Source organism: Mobula hypostoma, chromosome 4 (assembly GCF_963921235.1).
Source record: "Mobula hypostoma chromosome 4, sMobHyp1.1, whole genome shotgun sequence".
NCBI lineage: Eukaryota > Metazoa > Chordata > Chondrichthyes > Myliobatiformes > Myliobatidae > Mobula > Mobula hypostoma.
In genome coordinates, this window is record NC_086100.1 from 127,039,562 (window position 1) to 127,058,022 (window position 18,461).

The 18,461-nt window shown below is 44.0% G+C and overlaps 1 protein-coding gene across 6 annotated transcripts in view; it reads left to right on the plus strand.

Moving 5' to 3' along the window:
• fhip1aa (FHF complex subunit HOOK interacting protein 1Aa) overlaps positions 1-18,461 on the plus strand; it is a 140,920-nt gene that overhangs the window by 103,444 nt on the left and 19,015 nt on the right. For all 6 annotated transcript variants that reach the window (XM_063046469.1, XM_063046470.1, XM_063046467.1 and 3 more), the window contains 3 exons: positions 234-436; positions 4,919-5,980; positions 12,384-12,562. In XM_063046469.1, coding sequence (XP_062902539.1) covers positions 234-436; positions 4,919-5,980; positions 12,384-12,562 — 1,444 coding nt within the window. The remainder of the gene's footprint in view (positions 1-233; positions 437-4,918; positions 5,981-12,383; positions 12,563-18,461) is intronic.

Here is an 18,461-nt window from a genome sequence, read left to right on the forward strand (position 1 = left end):
ATCTCTGACATATGGCGTGAAATTTGTTGTTTTGCAAATCTACTATTGTTACAGGCAAGAAGTGACATTACAATCCAACAGAATTTCACTGCTGCTAGTGACCAAGACTTCAGACAATTTATTCTGAAGGATTACCTGTAAATGGACTTTGCTTCAGAGGCAATATAAAAGAAATGTTAGTAGGAAAGGTAAAACTTGTATTTCTGTCTAATTTGGAAGCTTGGATTTTGCAGGTACCTAATACCATGTAATCACATGATGTTGAGCCAGCGTCAGGCAGTGAGGGAAAGAGATTGCTACTCGGTTTCTGCTGCCAAACTACTTGCCTTGATGCCAGCCTGCTGCAACTCTGGAACCACCCTCGTCCAGGGACAACCAGAGGGTGAAAACATTCTGGGATCAAGAGTCTCTGATCCATCTCACATGATCACTGAAGGTAAGGTTTATTTTCTGGTGTATTCTTTTATTTCATCTCTTGCAGTTGAAAGTTGTGGCGTATCTTTGTGTCCACTTATGGTATAGTACGGTGGTTTTGACTTCAGGTAATCAGGAGGAGGCTTCTCTGTCCATATTAGACCTGTTACTGTGAGGCTTAATGGTGCCTATTGCTTTTCTTTCTACATTCATGATTGTGTGGCTAAGTACAACCTCAGTGTCATCTATAAATTTGTCAGTGACAACACTTGTTGGTAGGATAGCATGTTGGCCTTCATAACAAGGGCAATTGAGTATAGGAACAAAGAGGTCCTTCTGCAGTTGTACAAGGCCCTGGTGAGACCCCACCTGGAGTATTGTGTACAGTTTTAGTCTCCAAATTTGAGGAAGGACATTCTAGCTATTGAGGGAGTGCAGTGTAGGTTCACGAGGTTAATTCCTGGGATGGCGGGACTGTCATATGTTGAAAGATTGGAGCGACTGGGCTTGTATACACTGGAATTTAGAAGGATGAGAGGGGATCTGATTGAAACATATAAGATTATTAAGGGGTTGGACACGCTAGAGGCAGGAAACATGTTCCCGATGTTGGGGGAGTCCAGAACCACAGGCCACAGTTTAAGAATAAGGGGTAGACAATTTAGAACGGAGTTGAGGAAAAACTTTTTCACACAGAGGGTTGTGGTTCTGTGGAATGCTCTGCCTCAGGAGGCAGTGGAGGCCAATTCTCTGGGTTCTTTCAAGAAAGAGTTAGATAGAGCTCTTAAGATAGCAGAGTGAAGGGGTATGGGGAGAAGGCCGGAAAAGGGTACTGATTGTGGATGATCAGCCATGATCACAGTGAATGGTGGTGCTGGCTCGAAGGGCTGAATGACCTACTCCTGCACCTATTGTCTATTGTCTAATCTCAGGTGGTGATAAGAAGGCTTACAGGGGTGAGCTAGATCGGCTAGTTGAGTGGTGTTGCAACAAAATCCTTGCATTCAGTGTCAAAGAGAACAGGGAAGTGATCGTGGACTTCAGGAAAGGGAAGTTAGGAGAACATACATTGGTCCTCTTTGAGGGGCCATCAGTGAAAAGGGTGAGCAGGTTACGGGGTGTTAACATCTTGGCAACTCTATCCTGGACCCAACACATTGATGCAATCACGGCAAAGGCATGCTAGGGACCCTACTTCATTAGGAGCTTGGGGAGATTTGGAGTGTCACCAAAGACTTGGAAATTTCTTTAGACTGGTTGCATGGCAGCCTGGTTTGGAGTCTCCAATGCACAGGATTGAAAGAGGTTTGTAGCCTCAGCCAGTTCCATTGCAGGCACAAACTCCCCACCACAAAGAACATGTCCAAGAGGCAGAGCCTCGAGAAGGTGGCTTCCATCACAAAGGACCCTCTTGTTGCTATCATTGGAGAGGAGTTGCGCCCCACACTCAGTGACTTAGGAACAGCTTCTTCCCCACTCTCATCAAATTTCAGAATGGTCCACGCACACTACATTTCTTTGCACCATTTATTCATTTTGTAATTCTTACTGCTACCACAAAACAGCAAATTCTATGAAGAATGTCAGTGATAATAATCCTGATTCTGGATTCAGTAGTGAGGGCTCTCTGCACTACTCCCTCCCCTGTAAATGCCAGTCCACTACGACCTACAACAGGTCTGTTTCCCCAGGATATCCTTCGTAGTTTATGTATCTATTTACTTCCCAAGTCCAATCATTTACTGTAAGTTTTTTTCATTACCAATGATCACAGCACATGTTCTTTAGAAAACCCCTTCCCACTTATTTCCAGTCCATCAGTCCCCGTTTTGACAATCCATTGTGCTGACAAGTGTGAGAATAATATTCAAGTATCTCAAATACAGTTGAGATTCCAGAAGTTGGATCCTTGCATTTGCTTTCTGGAAGGTAGGTAAAAAACTATGAACTTAATTGGTATCTAAATGATATGACTTCTTTATCACCATCCTTGCCCGTCAACAACAATTGTTCATCCCAGTTTGGCAAAAGAATAAACCAGGGAAGGTAGTGCACCCGTGGCTGACAAGGGAAATTAGTGATAGTATCAATTCCAAAGAAGAATCATACAAATTAGCCAGAAAAAGCGGCTCACCTGAGGACTGGGAGAAATTCAGAGTCCAGCAGAGGAGGACAAAGGGCTTAATTAGGAAAGGGAAAAAAGATTACAAGAGAAAACTGGCAGAGAACATAAAAACTGACTGTAAAAGCTTTTATCGATATGTGAAAAGAAAAAGATTAGTTAAGACAAATGTAGGTCCCTTACAGACAGAAACAGGTGAATTGATCATGGGGAACAAGGTCATGGCAGACCAATTGAACAACTACTTTGGTTCTGTCTTCACTAAGGAGGACATAAATAATCTTCCGGAAATAGTAGGGGACCAAGGGTCTGGTGAGATAGACGAACTGAGGGAAATACATGTTAGTAGGGAAGTGGTGTTAGGTAAATTGAAGGGATTAAAGGCAGATAAATCCCCAGGGTCAGATGGTCTGCATCCCAGAGTGCTTAAGGAAGTAGCCCAAGAAATAGTAGATGCATTAGTGATAATTTTTCAAAACTCTTTAGATTCTGGATTAGTTCCTGAGGATTGGAGGGTGGCTAATGTAACCCCGCTTTTTAAAAAAGGAGGGAGAGAGAAACTGGGGAATTATAGACCGGTTAGCCTAACATTGGTGGTGGGGAAACTGCTAGAGTCAGTTATCAAAGATGTGATAACAGCACATTTGGAAAGCGGTGAAATCATCGGACAAAATCAGCATGGATTTGTGAAAGCAAAACCATGTCTGACGAATCTCATAGAATTTTTTGAGGATGTAACTAGTAGAGTGGATAGGGGAGAACCAGTGGATGTGGTATATTTGGATTTTCAAAAGGCTTTTGACAAGGTCCCACACAGGAGATTAGTGTGCAAACTTAAAGCACACGGTATTGGGGGTAAGGTATTGATGTGGATAGAGAATTGGTTAGCAGACAGGAAGCAAAGAGTGGGAATAAACGGGACCTTTTAGAATGGCAGGCAGTGACTAGTAGGGTACCGCAAGGCTCAGTGCTGGGACCCCAGTTGTTTACAATATATATTAATGACTTAGACAAGGGAATTAAATGCAGCATCTCCAAGTTTGTGGATGACACGAAGCTGGGTGGCAGTGTTGTGAGGAGGATGCTAACAGGATGCAGGGTGTCTTGGATAGGTTAGGTGAGTGGGCAAATTCATGGCAGATGCAATTTAATGTGGATAAATGTGAGGTTATCCACTTTGGTGGCAAAAACAGGAAAACAGACTATTATCTGAATGGTGGCCGATTAGGAAAAGGGGAGGTTCAACGAGACCTGGGTGTCATTGTACACCAGTCATTGAAAGTGGGCATGCAGGTGCAGCAGGTGGTGAAAAAGGTGAATGGTATGCTGGCATTCATAGCAAGAGGATTCGAGTACAGGAGCAGGGAGGTACTCCTGCAGTTGTACAAGGCCTTGGTGAGACCACACCTGGAGTATTGTATGCAGTTTTGGTCCTCTCTTTCAGAGTTGATGCCTCCAGAAGACACGGTACATCATTAAAGACCCCTCACACCCTCTCCATGAACTGTTTGTTCATCTGCCATCAGGCAAATGTTACAGGAGCATCAAAACTAAAACCACAAGGCTATTAAACAGCTTCCTCCCACAGGCAGTCAGACTGCTAAATAGCTGCTCTACCTGACTCTGCTTTGGACACTTTTAACTTGGTTTTAACTGACACGTGGCTGTTGTGTTTTACTATTTATTGTTATGTTTATTATTTAGTGTTGCGTTTGTTATGTTATGATTGCACTGCTCCTGGGAAACGGTGTCTCATTCTGCCCTGCAGAGCTGATGTACGGTTAGAATGACAATAAGGTTTTTTGAATCTTTTGAATCTAATCTGAGGAAAGACATTCTTCCCATAGAGGGAGTACAAATAAGGGTCACCAGATTGATTCCTGGGATGGCAGGACTTTCATATGATGAAAGACTGGATCGACTAGGCTTATACTCGTTGGAATTTAGAAGATTGAGGGGGGATCTTATTGAAACATATAAAATTCTAAAGGGATTGGACAGGCTAGATGCAGGAAGATTGTTCCTGATGTTGGGAAAGTCCAGAACGAGGGGTCACAGTTTAAGGATAAAGGGGAAGCCTTTTAGGACCGAGATGAGGAAAAACTTCTTCACACAGAGAGTGGTGAATCTGTGGAATTCTCTGCCACAGGAAACAGTTGAGGCCAGTTCATTGGCTATATTTAAGAGGGAAGTAGATATGGCCCTTGTGGCTAAAGGGATCAGGGGGTATGGAGAGAAGGCAGGTACAGGGTTCTGAGTTGGATGATCAGCCATGATCATACTGAATGGTGGTGCAGGCTCGAAGGGCCGAATGGCCTACTCCTGCACCTATTTTCTATGTTTCTATGTGGTAATATTAACTTTGGTTTTATCTTGTCTCAGGCTCTGAAGGAGTGGTAGCATGCGCAGAAATCCCTGGGGATTGGGACAGACTCCGAAAACCACTGGACGTCAGTTACCTGCATTACCTGTGGGAGGCTCGGGTTAACATTACTGCCTGTGTGAGGAAGTGTAAGGTGTGGTCTGCACCTTACGATGGTGAAAATCCAGATCCTGAACATTTTTCTCCTGCGTTGACAGAGGGCACCAGCAAATTCAGCAACAAGGTGTTGGCTAAAAGCCAGCACAATGCTGCCGTCAGGAGGACCAGGTCAAAAGCCATTTCCATCAGGGAAAGGATGCAGCCGGAGCTGGAATGGGATGACAGCTACGATACTGGGATGTCTCCTAGTTCGGATGAAGGATCTCTACAACCTTATTCACTTATTAAGCAAGGAACTGCAATCGATGCACCACCAGCAGACCCTCCCAAGCACATTCAGGAGATGAAGAAAAGTGCACTAATGCTTATCAGAGGGTCCTACATTGAGGAATCGGATTTTCACGACGATGTCATGGTTTATAGACTTTGTGCCGAAAAGGATGCTCAGGATAATGTTGAAAGTAACGCCAAAAAGGTAAAGACACCATCTGGTGGTAGGAGCACAGATCAGAAGGCACAGCTGAGTAACGGGCCGGTGAATCGGACAATACACAGCACCTCGAGGAGTGCAGTTTCTGAGAAACAAAACGCTGTGAGTGCCCGTGGTGAGCAGGGCACAGAAATGGAGCATTCTGGACTGGCACCTGACCATGGCGATCAGAACCAGGAAGCTACACTGAGCACCGAGTCCAAAGACTTGAACCAGCACACGCTGAGTATGGAGACTGAAGACTTCCTTTCCCAGTACCAGGACCTTCTTGCAAAACTAAATTACAATCCGAATGAATTAAGTGCATCGAACCAAAACTCTTCTGAACCCAGCACTCCTACAGAAGACGAAGATGATTTTGAGAAGTTCACTGTGGCCCCACATTCTGACAACCTAACTTTTCCATTTGGTCCAAAAGTTCACTTAATGTTTTCCAATAATCCAGCTAGGATACATGGAGCTCCATTCACAGGTATGTCGACTTACTGAAATGAGTATCTGAATTGGGGTGTCATAGATCTAGCAGCCAGCATTAGGGAGAGGTCATTTCAGATGCACAGTGAGCCAGAGAACAACAAATTTCACCACCTATGCCCCCAGTGATATTAAACCTAATTGTGAATCTGATTCTGAAACAGACTCATTAGCTCTGGCAGCATCTATATCAAAAAAAAACTTTCAACATTCCATGTTGATGACCTGTTATATTCTGATTAAAAGGTCATCGACCTAAAATGTTAATTCTGTTTCTCTTTCTGTAGAAGCTCCCTAACTTGCTGAGTACTTCCAGCATTTTCTTTATTTTTTAGATTTACATAATTCACATTGTTTTGCTTTTCAATCTGCACTTAGTTTTTTTGGCTGCTGGATACGTGTCAGTGATTTTTTGTTGTACAATGCCACAAGACCAGTCGGACCACTAGAGAAGGCACACATTGCCTTTCGTACAAAGATGTTCAGTGCTCTTACACATGGAGGTGAATTGTGGTATTCTGCTTGAAATCTCCACCCAGAGATCTTGAACTTCTCTACTTTGGCCAAGGGACTGAGGGGAAACTGGAGGATATATAGAAACAGCTGCCAGAGGAAAATGCAGGGATGGATACAGTAGCAACATTTAAAAGATATTTAGACCAGGTACCTGGATAGAAAAGGTTTAGAGGGCTATTTATCCATGTGCAGACAGTGGGAGTAGTTCAGGTTTAAATCTTGGTCAGTGTGGATGAGTTGGACCAGAGGACCCGTTGTCAAGCTGTATTACTGACTCTCATTCTTGATCACGTAGAAACAGAAGAGGCCGTTTGGCCCTGTCTGATTGTACGCTGCCCATTTTATACTAAACCCTTTCTATTTTACTTATTCCTTTCTCTACCCCCAGACTGTAAATTTTTGGGAGGAATTTATAGTGACAATTGACGTACTAACCTGTACACCTTTGGGATGTGGGGAAACACGTGGTTACAGGGCACGTATGTGAGTTTACACTGCACAGGTAGCACTGAAGCAGGTCACTCGAGCCGTGAGGCCGCAGTGCTACTGCTTATGCTGTTGGGCACAGCTTTACTTGCCTGTTGAAATTCATTGAGAACAAAGTGAAATCAGATAATACAAAAATGGAGAAAATTATGGCATTGGCTTTTTGCATTAAGCACGTTGTTAGTTGTCTCTTTTTGGCTGCCTGGAAGTTGGGTTTGACGGCCTAGACTATTCTGTGGCTGTGGTTTAGCTGCCATCTTCTGGGGCTTCTTGGAGAATTTATTTATAAAAGAACTGTCCCCACCGCACACCCAGCTTGATCCAGTGCATTTATAGCTGGCTCTCCTATGAGGCAGTCACCTAAACCAAGGGAAAGTCACCGAGTCGTTGCATTTACAGTAGTGTGCTGCCCTCCCACAATGGAGGTCACCTTCTCCTGGTTCTACCCAACCACCTGGGAGGGCTTGAAGAGGGACTGCTCCACGTACCATGGCATCTCCTCAGTTTGGTCTGGCACATAGAACATAGACAATCTACGGCACATAGGGTTGCCAACGTTCTCACTCCCAAATAAGGGACAAAAGTAGCAGTCAAATACGGGACACTTGTGTTTACCCCGAGAAAGACTACCATGACCATGAAGCCTTGCGCGGGCACCTGTGTGTGCATACGTGTACGTGCCAATTTTTTTCTACAAATCGGTTTTGGCTTAATCTTCCTGATTCTGCTTTTACTATATGTTAGTGTTATTTTAGGTTTTGTGTGTTATTTGGTATGATTTGGTTATTTTTTGGGTCTGGAAACACTCAAAAATTTTTCCCCATATAAATTAATGGTAATTGCTTCTTCGCTTTACGCCATTTCGGCTTACGAACAGTTTCATCGGAATACTCTACCTTAGCGGGGGAAATATGGGACAAGGGCAGTCCCGTGTGGGACAAACCAATTTAGCCCAATATACGAGATGTCCTGGCTAATACTGGACAGTTGGCAACCCGAATGGCACATCACAGGCCCTTCAGCCCTCAATGTTGTGCCGACCATGTAACCTACTCTAGTAACTGCCTAGATTTTCCCTAACACATAGCCCTCTATTTTTCTAAGTTCCATGTGCCTATCTAAGAGACTCTTAAAAGACATCTTATTGTGCATCACACCCCCAGCAGTGGGGGCAGACCCTTAACTCCTCTGCGTGTCCTCAGGGAGTTCAGATGCATGTCTGCACCCGATTCTTTACACACTCCTTCTGCAGCCCCCTCATTCCTGCTGTCTCCTTGTCACCAGGCTCTAGACTAATTTGTTCATGCCATTCAGTGCCAGCCTCTGATGTGGTCCTGTGGCTTGTCAGCCGCAGTAATTACCTTCATCCCTCCTGCTTCTCCAGCTCTGTGACCTGAGGGGTGGGGTGAGGGTCAGAGGGCTGCCTCCCGTACCCTGGTGAGATCAAGCTGAAGAGCGAAGCACACTGAAGTTGTGCCCCAATTTCCCTTTAGTATCACAGCAGCACATGTGCTAATGAACATGTAGATGACTGAGCGGCATCGTTAGTGAGTTTGGCGGTGTGAGATGGTTTGAGCTTTGGTGACCCCTCTGCCACCAAGAACAGTTGTCGCAAGTGGCCTTATCAGGTGCTGCACTTGAGATGATCTTCTCCCCGCCCCCCCAACCTGTTACTTTAACCTAAGTTGAGGCTATGAAAGACTTTCCCTTCTCTTCCATCTTGAGGCTTGCCCTCTATGTGGGGGTTGATGAGGCGAACTGCCAGTGGTGGGGAGGGAATCGGAGAATGGGGTCAGGAATAGCTTGGATGTATCTTTCTGCTCAAGACTTTCTGTAAGAGAGCTATATTTTAGTGCTTGAACTCACCTTGGCATCTCGCAGGAGGGCATGAAACTGTTCCGGCTTCCTCACCCTGGAGGAAGTTTATGGGATACCCTGCCAGGCCTCTTTTGTGGTTGTCTGAGGGATGCTCGACAGCTATGGCAAGACTTGAACGCTATCACCTCCTACAAAGTGAAACCAAGCGACATTCTGTAGGTGACAGCAAGGGTTCACTCCCAGTTGAGCTCAGTGCCCTTTCATGTTCACCTTGACCATCAAAGCATGGGTGAACCTTCACGAACTCCCACAGCCGCCGATGAAGCAGTGATTTCAGTCTCCAAGGCCGACATGAGAGCTGCTTTGGGAGGGTGAATCCACGGAAAGCATCCGGCCCAGACGGCGGACCTGGCCAAGTACTGAAGACCCGTGCTGATGATCAGTATCTTTGAACACTCAACTTTGGCAGTTTGAGGTACCCACTTGCTTCAAGCAGGCTTCAATTATATTAGGTGCCTAAGAAGAACAAGGTAACCTGTCTCAATGATTATTGTCCAGAAGCAGTTGCATCCACATTGATGAAGTGCTTTGAGAAGTGCTTTGATGAAATGTATCAACTCCTTCCTGAGAAGTGGCTTAGGTCCACTCCAGTTTGCCTACCATCACAACAGGTCAATGGGAGAAGTCGTTTCATTGGCTCGTCACTCAATCCTGGAAGATCTGGACAGTGAAGATGCATACTTCAGTCTGCTCTTTATCGAATAATGCTGGGCATTCAGTACCATTATCCCCTCAAAACTAATCAGTAAGCTTCAAGGCCTTGGCCTCAGTACCTCCTTGTGCAATTGGATCCTCGGTTTCCTCACTTGCAGACGCCAGTCAGTTCAGAATGGCAACAAGTTCTCCTCTACAATCACCTTCAGCACAGATCTAAGCACAGCTCCAATGCCATATCCAAGTGTGCTGAAGACACCACTGTCATTGCCCAAGTCAAAGGTGGTGACCAGTCAGCATATCGGAGGGCGATTGAAAATCTGGCTGAGTGGTGACTTAACAACAACCCCTCACTCAATGTCAGCAACACCAAGGAGTTGATTATTGACTTCAGGAGGAGGAAACCAAAGGTCCATGAGCCAGTCCTCATTGGGGGATCAGAGGTGGAGAGGGTCAGCAACTTTTAATTCCTTGGTGTTATCATTTCTAAGTATCTGTCCTGGGGTCCAGCACATAAATCCCATTACGAAGAAAGCACAGCAGCTCCTCTACTTTTTTTTCAGAAGTTTGCAAAAATTTGGCATGACATCTAAAACTTTGACAAACTTCTCTTGGTGGGTGTTGGAGAGTATAATGACTGGTTGCATCATGGCCTGGCCGGGAAACACCAATGCCCTTGAATGGAAAATTCTGCAGAATGTACTGGATGGAGCCCAGTCCATTCCTACCATTGAGTACATCTACATGGAGCACTGTCACAGGAAAGCAGCATCCATCGTCAGGACCCCCACCACCCACAACATGCTCTCTTCTCCCTGCTACCATCATGCGCAACCTATGGACTCACTTTCAAGGATTTTTCATCTCAGGTTCTTGATATTTAATGCTTATTTATTTATCTATCTATCTATCTATCTATCTGTCTGCCTATTTATCTATCTATTCATTTACCCAGTGATTCTTTTTGCATTTGGACAGTTTGTTTTTTGCACATTGGATTTTGTCTTTCCTTTTGGGTAAGGTCTTTCATTAATTCTATTGTGTTTCTTCTATTTACTGTGAAGGCCTGCAAGAAAATGAATCTCAGGGTTGTATATGGTGATATATATGTACTTTGATAGTAAATTTACTTTGAACTTTGGTAGGTGCGCTGCCTCTTGGCACACAGCATTGCTGTCTCCATCCTGATAGGTCATGTATGAGCACATTAATATCCCTTTCTGTGAAAGGAAAAGTTTTCCTTTTCATGTAAGAATTGAATCTTCATTGTGAATTTGGAAGCAGGATACACCACAGAACTAAAATCTTAAATACGTCATCTCAAGTAAAACCTGATCAGCTCTTAAAAGGGAAGCGTTGTTATTATCAGTAGGAAATACTGAGGTTTGAAATGACATTCAGTAAGTATCTCACAGCAATCAGAAGTGGTTGAACCTCATGATGTGGGGACATTATTACTTTGTTCTTAAAGCTCCTAACATGATTCCTCGGTGCTGAGCACAATTAAATTATTTGCAGCACATGATTGGGATCTGGTGTTTAAATACACTGTTCACTGTATCCTGTACCCAGAACCTGTTGGCTTTGTGGAGTTCTCTCAAAGTGAATCAGAATCCAGTTTATTATCACTGACTTACATGACATGGAAGTACAACACAAAGGCATAAAATTGTTATAAATTACAATTGTAGACAAAAGTATGAACAGGTTAAGCCAATGGTGGGAACAGTTTAGAAACTAAAACTGAGCTGAATAGTCAGAATCGTAAATGGTGTAGGGAAAATGTATTACAAAGACATTAATCAATAAAACAAGGATAAAATCAATGGCAAATATGAGGGCATCCTCTTTGGATCGTAAAAGGATCAAAACAAGTACTTTCTAAATGGTGAAAATCTTGGGGAGATGGGATTCTGTGCACACATCATCAAATGGTGTGAATAAGTACAGAAAATAAGAAAGCCAACTGAAAATGTTGTTTTATTTATATCTGGATGACTGGAATACACAGAATAAATATCAGTCTTATCTGGAGCATGCTTGGAATCAGACTTGTCTAGAGCATGCTTGGAATCAGTCTCATCTAGAACATGTTTGGAATCAGTCTTATCTAGAACACTTGTATTTCTGGAGTAAATTCGCTAGGAGTGAGTGAATGCAATGCAGATACACCAGAAGGATCCTTGGACTACAGTAGTTAAATTCCAAAGAGGGATCACACAAACTAGGAATAAAAGTAGAATATATGCAGAGGGAAACAGATCTTCAGATCAATGTCCCTTTGTCAGAGTTTAGATGGAGTAGAGTTCTGATAACCCTGGAATGCTCACCTTGCTTTACTCACAGATGTTGCGTTTTCCATCTGTTTTTGTCTTTACTTCAGATTCCTATATTACATCTGCAATATTTTGATTTTGTATCATACAAAATAGGACTTATTCTGTGGAACTTAGAAGCTGACGTACTATTTGGTTGAAATTTAAGATACTGAGGGGAATCAAACAAGGTAGAGGGAGAAATCATCTTGATTCTGTAATGTAGAATCATGGGGTGTAGTCACAACTTTCAGGAGCAAAGTTTGGAAGTGATAAATGCAAAGGGCGATGAAAGTTTGGAACTCTCCTCTGCAAACAACAATTAATACAAGATTAATAATTTTAATCCTGGGATTGATAACCAACGATATAAGTGAAAATGGGGGAAGGCCTGGTAAATGGGAATTGAGTCAAAGATCAGCCATGATCTTCTTGAATTGTGAGATGGGCTTCAGAGGCTAATAGCTGATAGCTGTATGTTCTTGACAGTCAAGAAGTTAACATGGGCATTAGCAGGATGTGCTCTGACTCACTTTGACTTTCTGTTTACAGGACCATTCGTCAGTGTTTTATTATCTAAGATGGAGAACATGATGGAAAATGAATTACACGTCAACTTGCTGCTGACCGGGATTGTTGCACAATTGGCTTGCTATCCACAACCTCTCCTCCGTTCATTCTTGCTCAACACCAATATGGTCTTTCAGCCCAGCGTACGCTCACTCTATCAGGTACAACAAGCAGATCTTCACTCAGCGAGATTTAGAATTCAGAACAAAGAGCAGTCTTTGAAACAAAACACAATTGTATGCTTTGATCTAATTTTGTATTAGAAATTTTTTTCTTGCTGACTGCAATGAAGGTGCTCTGCATAATTAAGCTGGAAGGCATGGCTTGTCTGCTTGTCAAGGTATATCTGTGGGATTTTTGACCAGAAAGCTCAGCACATCCCAGGGCCTCAGGGACAGGTGGGAGCTGGCTTCAGTAACCAAATTGCTACTTAAAGATTTGCTCCAAGTAACTGCGATCAAGTGTGGGGATGGAAGCAAGTGCAGTGGCTTGTTTTCTTCAGGAAATTTGGGGCCAAGAAGTTCTATTTGCATTATATGGGATGCCTGGATATTTTTAAACACTTGCTTATTTCAGTTCTGGAAATTGATCATTTTTTCATACAAGTCAAAAGTTAGTGACTGCCTATTTTAGTTTCCAGTTTACCAGTGAATCTAGGTCATGTTGGAGGTTTTCATCCACAACCATTTAATGTACTTATTCTGACAGCAACTTCTATGCTAATGTCCTTTCTCTGGTATCAAAAAGAGGCAGTTTGATGTACAAATGAGCCAACTGAACTTGAATTCTCTCCAGGAGATCAATTCATGGCTCGGGTGGCGTAACAAACACCCATGTCCCATGTATATTGTAGAATAAAACTTTTCACAGAAGCCATTCACCTGAGCCTTGACTGTTTAGCCATCTAGGCCAAAGACACTGTTACCCTGAAATTACCAGTGTCCAGGCAGTGTTGGCTGATTTGCACCATACGTAACTGTCAGCTCTAGCAGATGTCTCTGTTCACTAAGCAAAGAAAAAGTTTTGTTGCTTGCTTCCTCTTGAACAGAGACTTAACTATCGTTTGGGCATCTGAGCAGGCTTCTCAATGGTCAGAGAATGACATTCTGCACTTGTGGTGTTTCAGACACCCCTTCTGCATGTATAGCACTGAGTTCAGAGTAAGCTCTTACTTTTATTTTAAAGGACACGCAAGGTATGAGACTTATGCCAATTCGTATCTTTGGGAAATCTATTTTGGGCTGTGGAGTAATTTGCAGAAAGGAATATACAAACCCAGTGGACAAAACTTGGGCCAGCAGAAAGTGCTGATGAAGAAATTGGTAACTCACCCATCCTTGCAGCTGAGTTCACAACTTTTTGATAGTTAGTTGCCAGAATCCATGTTATTATTTCATAACTGCTTGAACACCAGACCAATGAAGAAATTTTGTCAGCTGAACAATGAGCAAAATCAGCATTTAACCTCTAACCAGGCCGTAAGTCACAAGTTCAATGTAATACCAGCAAATAAAATTTACTGCCATTTCCAAAGACTTCAGTTGTTTCCAAGAATTACAGCTGCTCATCTGGACTTCAAAATCCCTTCATTTTGCAATACCCAAACAACTATTGTCCAGGCCTGACTTTCAACAAATTCAGCCTGAGCTTCCTCTAAATAGTAGCAGGGAATTTTCTACTGATAGAAATAAGGAGGAACTACCACAAGCTCAGGAAACCAATCATGGCAATAGTTCAGCTTCCTTGCACTGATTACTTCTTGCACATAGGTCAAGCTCATCTCGCAACCTTTGTGCTTCCTTGCTGGAGAGCACACATTTAAACAATGGGTTCTATCCGCTGGGTGCCTGCATTCAATCACATTCAACAAATGAGTGATAAAAGGTCACGAGAGTGTGGGAATGAGCTGTCAGCGCAAGTGGGACATGTGAGCTCGATTTCAACATTTTAGGAGAAGTTTGGATGGGTATGTGGATGGCAGGGGTGTGGAAGGCTATGGTCTGGGTGCAGGTCGATGGGAGTAGATAGTTCAAATGGTTTGGCATGGACTAGATTGGCTGAAGGGCCTCTTTCTTCTCAATGTCACACAGAATCAGATTTATCAGTCTTTTATTACATCAAATTTATTGTTTTGTAGCAGCAGGACAGTACAAAGACACGAAATCACTATAAGTTATTAAATAAATAGCACAAAAAATGGAATAATTAAGTAGTAATGGACCATTCAGAAATCCGATGATGGAGCAGTAGAAGTTGTCGTGAATCACTGAGTATGGGTCTTCAGGCTCTGGTACCTCCTCCCTGATGGTAGTAACATGAAGAAGCCATATCCTGGAAGGTCAATGTGCTTGATTTTGGGAGCTGTCGTCTTGAAGAACCACCTCTTTAAGGTGGCCATGATGGAGATGGCTCAGCTTCCAACCCTCTGCAGCCTCTTGCGATTTTGAGCATCGGAGCCTCCGTATCAGGCAGTGATGCAGCCAGTCAGAATGCTCTCCACTCTACATCGATAGAAATTTGAAAATCCTTGGTGACGTTACGAGTTGCTCCATCTTGTAGAAGCATCTGCAACCATCCACCACCTATCCTTCTCAAGTCAAGTCACTTTTTATTGTCATTTCGACCACAACTGCTGGTACAGAACATTGTAAAAACGAGACAATGTTTTTTGGGACCATGGTGCTACATGAAACAACACAAAAACTACACTAGACTACAGACCTACCCAGGACTGCATAAAGTGCACAAAACAGTGCAGGTATTACAATAAATAATAAGCAAGACAATAGGCACAGTAGAGGGCAGTAGGTTGGTATCAGTCCAGGCTCTGGGTATTGAGGAGTCTGATGGCTTGGGGGAAGAAACTGTTACATAGTCTGGTCGTGAGAGCCCGAATGTTTCAGTGCCTTTTACCAGATGGCAGGAGGGAGAAGAGTTTGTATGAGGGATGCGTGGGGTCCTTCATAATGCTGTTTGCTTTACGGATGCAGCGTGTGGTGTAAATGTCTGTAATGGCGGGAAGAGAGGCCCCAATGATCTTCTCAGCTGACCTCACTATCCGCTGCAGGGTCTTGCGATCCGAGATGGTGCGATTTCCGAACCAGGCAGTGATGCAGCTGCTCAGGATGCTCTCGATACAACCTCTGTAGAATGTGGTGGGGATGGGGAGTGGGAGATGGACTTTTCTCAGCCTTCGCAGAAAGTCAAGACACTGCTGGGCTTTCTTTGCTATGGAGCTGGTGTTGAGGGACCAGGTGAGATTCTCCGCCAGGTGAACACCAGGAAATTTGGTGCTCTTAATGATCTCTACGGAGGAGTCGTCAATGTTCAGCGGAGAGTGGTCATTCCGTGTCCTCCTGAAGTCAACAACCATCTCTTTTGTTTTGTTCACATTCAGAGACAGGTTGTTGGCTCTGCACCAGTCCGTTAGCCGCTGCACCTCCTCTCTGTATGCTGACTCATCGTTCTTGCTGATGAGACCCACCACGGTCGTGTTATTGGCGATAATGTGGTTCGAGCTGTGTGTTGCAGCACAGTCGTGGGTCAGCAGAGTGAACAGCAGTGGACTGAGCACACAGACCTGGGAGGCCCCCATGCTCAGATGCTGCTTCCAATCCGGACTGACTGAGGTCTCCCAGTCAGGAAATCTAGGATCCAGTTGCAGAGGGAGGCGTTCAGGCCCAGTAGGCTCAGCTTTCCAATCAGTTTCTGAGGAATGATTGTGTTGAATGCTGAACTGAAGTCTATGAACAGCATTTGAACGTACGTGTCTTTTTTGTCCAGGTGGGTTAGGGCCAGGTGGAGGGTGATGGCAATGGCGTCGTCTGTTGAACGTTTGGGACGGTATGCAAACTGCAGGGGGTCCAGTGAGGGGGGCAGCAGGGTCTTGATGTGCCTCATGACGAGCCTCTCGAAACACTTCATGATGATGGATGTGAGAGCAACGGGACGGTAGTTGTTGAGGCAGGACACTGAAGACTTCTTCGGCACGGAGACGATGGTGGCGGCCTTGAAGCACATTGGAATGACGGCACTGTCAGGGAGATGTTGAAGATGTCAGTGAGAATATCTGCTAGCTGGTCTGCACATCCTCTAAGCACTCTGCCAGGAATATTGTCTGGTCCAGTAGCCTTCCGTGGGTTGACCCTGCACAGGGTTCTCCTCACATCGGCCACGGTAAGACACAGCACCTGGTCATTTAGAGGAGGGGTGGTCTTCCTTGCCACCATGTCATTTTCTGCCTCCTGGCACTGGAATAGTTTAAGTAAAAAAAAAATTAATTAATATTAATGCCAAACCATTAAGAATCAATTACCTTTAATTTCACTGGCATAAGTTGTGAAATGTATCGTTTTTGTGGCAGCAGTACATTGCAATACAAGATGATGGGAAATTTAATATTTAAACATAAATATTAACTAAAGACTCAGCTGTTTTCTTTGAATGGCTTCCAGTTGGCCTTGCTAAGCCGGCGGTCCTACCCGGTGCTCACCACCCACTGTTGCGGTTCAGCTGGTGGGTGGCTGCAGCCTCCAAGTTAGCTGCTTTGCGATCATCAGGAGCAGCACCTGGAAAACCTGGCTGAGACTGTGGTATCTTCCTATAGCTGGCAGTGTAACACAGGTCAGCAGATTGCCTGCAAACCAACAGGGAAAGGAGGAATACTGACATCCTGAGAAATTACAGCACTTTCATGCTCCACAATGACAGTAGATTAAAGAAGATTTAATCGACTATGCGCTTTCTGACCCAGATTCCACTGATGCCATCAAATCTCCAGACTTGTATCAACATATTTGATTACATTCTAAATGGCGATAGTTTGTTCTCAGTAAGCAAGTTCCAATGGTTGCCATGTTTCCGATCTGGGAGAAAACAAAACAGTCCTCTGCTTGGTGTAGCTAGATCCTCCATTGAGACTGGATGACCCCTACCTGAACGGGATTCTGTTCCACTAGTTCCATTAGCTGCTCTACTCCTCTGCACCTCTTGGCAGAAAGGTCCACATCACTTGCAGACTGGAAACAGTGCAGCTCTGAAGTCACGTGAAAAACTGGGGATGGACACCTCACTTTCTGTGCCCCCACTTACATTCTGACAGACAAACCAGACAGTGCACTTAATACTTCAACAGGCACCTGTACTGGACCAATGAAGTATACTCCCCTGTTGTAGTCCTCATCAAAGTCCTTTAGTGTTGATAGACAACCTTCCCTTCCGAGATGTTTCCACTTATCTTTCCATCTGGCCAGTCAGCAGATACTCAGTGTCTCTCCACCTTGCACCACCGATATCTGAGGAAAGTCCGCATGCTAAAGGCTGGATAGAAGATCGCTTGCCTGGGCTATCTAACACTTCCCGGGAACTGTAACATGAGTGACACCGACAACCTTTCAACCTGCTGTGATTCTGGGATCGCAAGGCTTGCTCTCCTGTGTCACGAATCAGAATCAGGTTTAGTATCACTGGCACATGTCATGAAATACGTTGTTTTGTGGCAGCAGTACATTGCAATACACTATTTTAAAAACTATAAATTACAATAAGAAAAAATATATACTGTACTGTGCAAGTGTCTTAAACCCTCTCCTTTCACCTTTTCCCAACCATGATTTCCCTCTCCCTGCCCCCTTCCTACTGTCAGTCCACAAAAGTGACCTAGTATATCATCACTCACATGTGTCATGATTTTTTTGTGGCAGCGGTATGGGGCAATACATAAAATTACAGTAATGTGCCAAAATCTTAGGCACCTGAGCTATACATATGTGCCTAAGACTTTTGCACAGTAGATACTGTGTGTGTGTGTGTGTGTATGTGTGTGTAAATTTAAATAATGAGAGCAAAAGACAAGAAATAAACTGGGGTAATTATGGGTTCATTGTCCATTCAGAAATCTCATGGTGGAGGGGAAGAAGCTGTTTCTAAAGCATTGAGTGTCCCTGTACCACCTCCTTAAGGTTGGCAAAGTGAAGAGGCCATGTCCTGGCTGGTGGGGGTCCTTAATGACGGATATTGCTTTCTGAGGCATCACCTTTCGAAGATGCCTTCAGTACTGAG